The sequence below is a fragment of the Vipera ursinii genome, assembly GCF_947247035.1.
Source record: "Vipera ursinii genome assembly, chromosome: 3".
NCBI classification, from domain to species: Eukaryota; Metazoa; Chordata; class Lepidosauria; order Squamata; family Viperidae; genus Vipera; species Vipera ursinii.
This window is the reverse complement of record NC_139516.1, coordinates 62,426,270-62,434,196: the sequence shown is the minus strand read 5'-3', so window position 1 is coordinate 62,434,196 and position 7,927 is coordinate 62,426,270. Positions and strand designations below refer to the sequence as shown.

The 7,927-nt window shown below is 39.6% G+C and overlaps 1 protein-coding gene across 1 annotated transcript in view; it reads left to right on the top strand.

Annotated features, from left to right (window-relative positions):
- Positions 1-5,968: 5,968 nt before the first annotated feature.
- Positions 5,969-7,927, top strand: part of SLC1A7 (solute carrier family 1 member 7) — a gene marked incomplete at its 5' end in the record, with an annotated part of 52,388 nt that continues 50,429 nt past the window's right edge. Inside the window, 2 exons of the mRNA XM_083359030.1 lie at positions 5,969-6,109; positions 7,409-7,488. Of these exons, the coding sequence (XP_083215156.1) occupies positions 5,969-6,109; positions 7,409-7,488 (221 nt within the window). The remainder of the gene's footprint in view (positions 6,110-7,408; positions 7,489-7,927) is intronic.

Below are 7,927 nucleotides of genomic sequence, written 5' to 3'. Positions count from 1 at the left end.
CTCTTTGTTGTGCTGTAATTTAGAATACAGTAACTCACATTTCACCTTAGATGTGAATCTGGAGTTGGATTAAACAAGAGATTCCTACTATCTCTTAGCATCTCTAGAGTTGTGCAAAAAGAAAATCAGTTCCTGTCCTCTCATTTGAGTTCCCGGAAGTTGCTAGCATCGGCGCTAATCCGTACTTCGGGAAAGTTTGCACAGCAACTGAACTGACCCCCGACAGGGATCTTCAAACTTGGCCCTTTTATGACTTGTGGACTTCAACTCCCAGAATTCCTCAGCCAGCATGACTGGCTGAGGAATTCTGGGAGTTGAAGTCCACAAGTCATAAAAGGGCCAAGTTTGAAGACCCCTGGACCCCGAACTGAAAACACTCAGACCAGGCGGGGCTGACTCTGCGCTACAAACTAGCCAGTTCTCTCTGAAGGGACAGCACCCCACCCGCCCGCCTTCCCGTAAAGCGAGAGTTGTCCGAACTTGGCAAACTTGTAAGACTGGTGGATTTCCACGCCCAGAATTGAAGGGCGGGGGAGGGGGGAGCTGAGTGGCTGGGGAATTCTGGGAGTTGAAGTCCACAAGTCTTGCAGCTGGCCTAGTTTGGAGACACCACCGTCTCCCCCCCTTCCCCCCCCCTCGCGCGAGCCACAAAGCGTACAAGCCACTGGCAGAAAGGGGCGGGGTGCTCTGCAGTGTTTCCCTTGGCTCCGGTTTTGGAGCGCCCTTCAAGGCACCTGGAGGGTGCCAAACCGGAGACACTGGTTTAACTGGTGGAAGGCGGGGTGGGGGAGGGTGGGGGGGGGTGAGAGACCGAGGCAGAAGTTGTTTCCCCATTTCTTCTGAGACCAAAGCAGGTCGTGGGGAGGGCGCCTCGTATCCCGAGCTGCAGAGACTTATAAAAAGGGTGGGCTGGTAATTCGGGAACCGCGAGAGAGATTCTTTCCTTCCGTTCTTCGTGACAGAAGCACCAATTCCGCTCGCAGCAGCTTATGGGCAAATTAAATTACCTGTCAATCACCGAGACAAACACAAGAGGGCAGAGAGTAGCGCCTCTTGAGAGAGGGAGTTGGGATGCGCATTTTTTCCGTTTTCCTTTCCTTTCTCTGCATGCCAAAAAAAGCATCATTTTTTTGTGTGGAATTCAATAGGAGTTACTTCCACAAAAGTAAATACAGGGTGGCTCAGTGGGTTAGGATGCTGAGCTTGTCGATCAGAAGGTCGGCAGTTTGGCGGGTCGAATCCCGAGTGCCGCGTAACAGAGTGAGCGCCTGTTACTCGTCCCAGCTTCTGCCAACCTAGCAGTTCAAAAGCACGTAAAAATGCAAGTAGAAAAATAGGGACCACTACGGTAGGAAGGTAACAGCATTCCGTGCGCCTTTGGCGTCTAGTCATGCCGGCCACATGACCACGGAGACGTCCTCGGACAAGCGCTGGCTCTTCGGCTTTGAAACGGAGATGAGCACCGGCCCCTAGAGTTGGAAATGACTAGCACGCATGTGTGGGGGAACCTTTACCTTTACACCTTATGTCACAGTCCTGTTGACCCTTTCTTAGGAATAGGTTACCTTGCTTTCAACTTGACTTAAGTGAACCCCTTTTTTTTTTTAATTGTCTATCGAGATTCTTAGTCATTCAGGTCATGGTTGTCCCAAAGAAGCTTTTTCACGAGGCAACTGGACTTTCTTGTTTTTCCTTGAAGACATTTCGCTTCTCATCCAAGAACCTTCTTCAGCTCTTGTTATCAGAGATCAGAGCTGAAGAAGCTTCTTGGGTGAAAAGCGAAACGTCTTCAAAGAAAAAACAAAAAGTCCAGTTGCCTTGTGAAAAAGCATCTTTGGGACTTTTAGGAGAACGTTATAGTCTGAATAGCATTTGCTGTAAAAGTCATTTAAATATTCTTGGTTTTGATTTCACTGAGTGTTGCCTTGCATATTTTGGACATCTGTATAATTGTTTGGTGATCTATAAGTGAGTGTTTTTAAGAGCATTCACACTTCACTCCTGTAAGAATTATATGAAAATCCCTTGTGTGGGAATGTTTAAAAATGTGTGTTTGCTGCCCCAAGAGTTGCACTGAATAAATTATTTGGTGACATTTTCTTTCAAACATGTTGGGGCAGAATCTACCATCAGTTAATAAATAGGGATGTAGCAATTTAGTTTGTTTCAATTTTGCAGTACTTAACATCATAGTGCTTTTTGTCATTTTGTAGCATTCAGTAAATTTTATAAAATGCAAAGAAATCCAGCCATTCCTATGCATCTGTCTCTGTCCATAATAAATGCAACTGTTGAGACAGGATATCTGAGAGGAGTCTACAGTTTGAAAGAGTTATCTGTTAGTTTGCTCAAACAAATTGGGCCATAATACTATGGAAGGATCAAAGGAAGGAATTTCCATCAAACGTGCATGCTTTTTGTTTGTAAGTTATCAAAAAGCTATTTGGCTTTGTTTACAGCTTTATACAGGTATTTTGGAAGAAGGGGGTATTAAATAAAATGCAACTTTTCACTGAGTAAATATACTCAGGATCTGGTTACGCCATATCTGTGATGAAGATAGCATGTAGAACAACATTCATGCATAAAAAATTAAGGCTCCCTAAAAACAACTCCTTGGTATGTTAATTACATAGTCACACCCATGATGGTTTTGGGTAGCAAGCCACAAATGGGTTGCTTTTGCCTTTTACCAGGTTGTCATTGTTTTATCATTTTTATGCACTTTATGAATATCTCTTCCTATTTTCTCCACAACAACCCTGTGAGGTGGGTTGGGCTGAGAAAACGTGACTGGTCCAAAGTCACCCAGCTGGCTTTCGTGCCTAGGTTGTGGCTGCTGTTGTTATTTCTTAGTCAAAGTTACAGTTCTAGGATCACCTGGCATTTTCCTGTCCAAAAAACAACTAAATTCAGTTCTGCTTAGCATTCTGAGATCAGCCTTGTTACTTGTTGCCACTTGCTCTAACATCTGTAGATGTACATTTCAATAAATGCTGCTATTTTTCCCAGGTCAGTTTATTGTGGTTTTATCTGCTTATTTAACTCTAGAGCAGACATGTCAAACACAAGGCCCGGGGGCCAGATCCGGCCCGCGAAGTGGTTTCATGCGGCCCGCAAAGCCATCCTGGAAACAGTGAGGGAATGGCCCCCACTGCCTTGGCCCTGGCCCAGAGACCCTCCTCCTGCCAGAGACCCTCACATCTGTCCCACTCCTGCCCAGGCCCCCATAGGCACCCTTGATGCGAACGATGTAGAGCTGGCCATGCCCACCCAGTAGGCCATACACACTCTAGCCACGCCCACCCAGTAGGCCACACCCACCCAGACCATACCCACCCGGCCCCCTGAGGGCAACCAAAATGCTGATGCGGCCCTCAATGAAATTGAGTTTGACACCCCTGCTCTAGAGCTTTTTACTGAGCATTACAATTTCTTCTCCTGCCCTTATTCTGGCTGATTAACTTTCCAAATAATCATTAAAGAAATAATCAGTACAAGCATAATCGCTGGATCATAGCCATCATCTTTAAAATGACTTTCATGAGCACTTCAGTACAAATGATAATGCTTGGGGTTTTCTGGTATTTTGTACAATAGCCATTCCTGCTTTCAGTTGTAGCTCCCTAACCTTTGCTTTTACTTAAAGAATATTTAGAAATGGGATTATTTTTGTAGTTCGCAAAGCATTTGATGGCCACATATTTTTACAATTTCTAAATAGTTATTTTTAGAAGAGTTTTCTGTATATTTATAAATAAAAATAGCTGCTAAAGAAAGAAGGAATGCCCTAATAGCTGATAATCCTTGCAAATTCTTCCTTTCCTTGTATAAAAAGGGGCAAAACAAATGTATGTGAGTGATTCATGAACTGATCATACATTTGTGGCTTATCTACTTGTCACTATAAAATGAATAGCGATTCAAGATATCTACAGTATGTCACAAAAAACACTAGAAACATTCACAAAAATATCTAGATTCAATTATATATTGAAGGAATGAATTAATAATATATTGATACTAAGTTGATACTGAATGGATCTTTTTTAGATATTAGTTTTTCTTTTATATTTACTTTTTATATTAAATGCCCGTGAAGTATTGGTGTGGATGTTGTTTGTGCATTTGTTATATTTGTGTAGCAACCTGTACCACAATCAAGTGATTCCTTCAAAGATTTACCCCCAATTTGGAAAACTGGGGCAAAAAGGAAACATGCTATAATCCAAATAATTTATTTTAAAGAGGGGGGGGGAGGAGGAAAGACCCAGCTTTCTCCTAGGGCTTGAGGCAGAATGTATGCAATACCTTGTTAGATATGTTTATCATATGTTGTACAGCAGGGGTGTCAAACTCAATTTCATTGAGGGCCACATCAGCATTGCAGTTGCCCTCAGGGGGCCGGGTGGGTGTGGCCTGGATGGGCGTGGCCTACTGGGTGGGCATGGCTAGAGTGCATATGGCCTACTGGGTGGGCATGGCCAGCTTTACATCGTTCGCATCAAGGGTGCCTATGAGGGCCTGGGCAGGAGTGGGACAGATCTGAGGGTCTCTGGCAGGAGGAGGGTCTCTGGGCCAGGGCCAAGGCAGTGGGGGCTGTTCCCTCACTGTTTCCAGGATGGCTTCATGGGCCGCATGAAATCACTTCGCGGGCTGGATCTGGCCCCCGGGCCTTGTGTTTGACATGTCTGTTGTACAGTATCTGTTTTGATGTTAAATGTCTTGGTTTACTATTTTGTTTAATTTGTTTTCTGCATTTTTATGTACCTTCGTTTATTTGTGTTGTGTTTTTTTATGTTGTGAACTGCCTGGGAATAAGTATGGATTTGCGTCTTGAGTTGGGTGGCACTAACGTTGAATTAAATAAGTATAATAGCTAAGATGCTTTTTTTTAAAAAAGTCTATATTTGGAATTACATCAAAATCAAGAAATAATACAATTCATAACAGAGCAGAACATTTTGTGACAATACAGGTGAATCTTCAAAAGTGTTGAACTGATGAAGGATAGCACATGAGATTCAAAAAGGACTGCCATTAAATAATATTTAATGTAGCAAAACGTGTATTCTGAGTCTTGATCCCACATCTTTTTCAAAAAAAATATTTTCTATACTTGATACATGGAAGGAGAAAATGTTTCATTTTGCTACAATGTCAACGGTTTCTTAGTTTACAACTGCAATTTTTTGGCTGCCTGCTTCCTTCTTAGCAGATGAAAATGAGATACAAATTTAACCGCTTGAGGCTCCATTTGCAACAAAAATTAAAGCCATTGGTAAATTGAATAAACTGTATTTTTTAATTTCATATTTCAAACACACATTTATGACCAAAACAAGTTATACATAATACACTTATAAAACATACAATTGCATGTAGTTCAATTACCTGGGAAAAAAGTTTTTCCTGAAAAAAAATGTTGACAGGGACAAGACGTTTTCCTATATGCTTCCAATATTTCCAGATTATTTGTATTGATAGTAGTGAAAAGTAAGCCACCATTACTTAAAGTTTAATCTTGTGCTTAACTAGTGCTAATCACCTACACTTTGAATGAAAACAGAAGTTATCTACTGTATGGATCGTATTCCTCTATGCCATCATTATTAAGGATCCTCTGCTAATAACAGCTGAACAATGCACAATTATTTTATTTTCATATTAGGCACTACTTTGCTCCAAGATCACTCTGGTTTCTAAAATACCACTCCACTCTGTTCTCATTTTCCAGAGTTCTTAATCTTCCTTCAGGTTCGTATTGATGTAGTCACTAATAGGATTGTGAGAATTAATTTGGAAATAAATGCTTGGTGGCTACTGGCAGAGAGCGACTTTGCATGTCAGCTAAGCAGTCCCAGAAATGATTTCATCTAATCTATGCCTGCTATTCTAACGCGACCAGCTGAAAAGATCTCTGTGTCTATGGGATGCAGATTCCCCTCCGGAGATCACTGAGGACACCATGGCAATGACTTTCAAAACAATGCTAGGCCGGGTCAAGGATGTTTGCAAAAGGAATGGTTTACTCATTCTCTCAGTGTTATCTGTCATGGTGGGATGTCTTCTTGGATTCTTTCTGCGGACAAGGCGCCTTTCTCAGCAGGTTAGTGATCTGAGCAGGTATAGCATCATTGGAGGAACAAAGGATTCATGAAACAAAACAGGAGTATGTCTAAATATACTGTTCCCAGTGAAGCTAATGTATGTTCTTTTCTAATATATAACATGATTACATTCCACAAGCCATTTACTTTGAAACAGTTTTGTTGATCTTAATAAATTTGTAGGGAAAGGTCTCCATTATTATTATTGATTTGTTAGCAAATGAAATTATTCTAGGAAGTATCTTTTAGAACAACCTGAGGAATTCATCTGATTATGCTTCCTCCCACCTTGCCCACTTCCATAGTTCATGCTGGTCAAGCTAGCTAGAAGAGGTTTATTACCTAATTTTAGAAATAACAGGAATTTTCTCTTTTTAAAACAACAAAGAGAAAATGTTGTACTATGGTTGGCCCAAAGATGCTGGCTGAAGGTGAGAAATATGAATTAGTCTCCCCTATTGTAAGTAAAATAGAGTCACAATTATCTATCATGGATCCATTCACTTTGTAGGGGAATTGTTTAGCAAGGCAAAATATGTAAGTACACATCAGGAAAGCAAGCAATATGACAGCATGGAGATTCTTCTGGTTTGCTATCTATTTAGCAGGTATAGCTCTGATCTGGTTGCATTCAAGCAGATATGTGAAATAGATAACTTGGGAGGTTAGCACTGTGAAAAGCTGGATACAAGGAGAGGTTTATTGAATATTGCAGGTTTTGACCTAGAAAAGCTTAAAAGATATGTGGTCAAGATATCTGAATGAGCAGAGCCTCTCTTATGAACATGTTCACAGTTTATGTTATTCACCAGCTTCTGAGGCATGTCCCACCACCAAGAAAACTAGGAGCATAAGAGAGACTCTTCTATAACATCTAAACTATGAACTTCACACTTGCTTCATTAATCCCTGATGAGTTTTTGATAAGCAAAACTATGAGTACCTTAAGGTTCTGATATCTTCTGATGAATTATATTGTTTCAGTTTGTTTTAACTGAGATATAGACAGATAGGTCTGGCAGTCAATGGATTTAGTACTCCCCCCCCAACAATAGCTAAACTAAATTCTTTCCTAGATTCATAGTTTTTATACTAAACATATTGTTCATCTGAGAACCCAAGGAGTATTAAAATCACCATTTCAAAGCAAGCCAATTATTAATACATGTTCATTTTCTCGTCATTGTTTCTTTGTTTCTTATGCTGTTGTAATGAAGAGGAAAATGAAGAAGAAAATAATAATGTATATATCAAAGCTTTTTTAAAAAATCAATTTGTCCATTTGCTTATTTCCTTAGGAAATTAGTTATTTCCAATTTCCTGGAGAATTATTGATGAGAATGTTGAAAATGTTGATTCTGCCTCTGGTTGTTTCAAGGTAGGTTAGCCCATATCATATTAGTCCCACTGTTTTTTGTATAGTTTTTAGATGATTAATTCAAAATAACATTGTATGAATATTATTTTGGCAGAAACAGTGACTAGTTTTCCTATTTAATCCAGATATTTATATATATATATATATATATACATATATACATACACACACACACACATACATATATACATATATACATACATATATATATATATATATATATATATATATATATATATATATATATATATATATATATATATATATATTTCTTGAGCTGAAAGATATCAATTAACATATATTATTATTATTATTATTATTATTATTATTATTATTATTATTATTATTATTATTATTATTATTATTCCAGTACTGGACAACCCATTGGCTGCATGAAACTTCCAAGACACTTATATACATTATGTCTATGTAATCTATG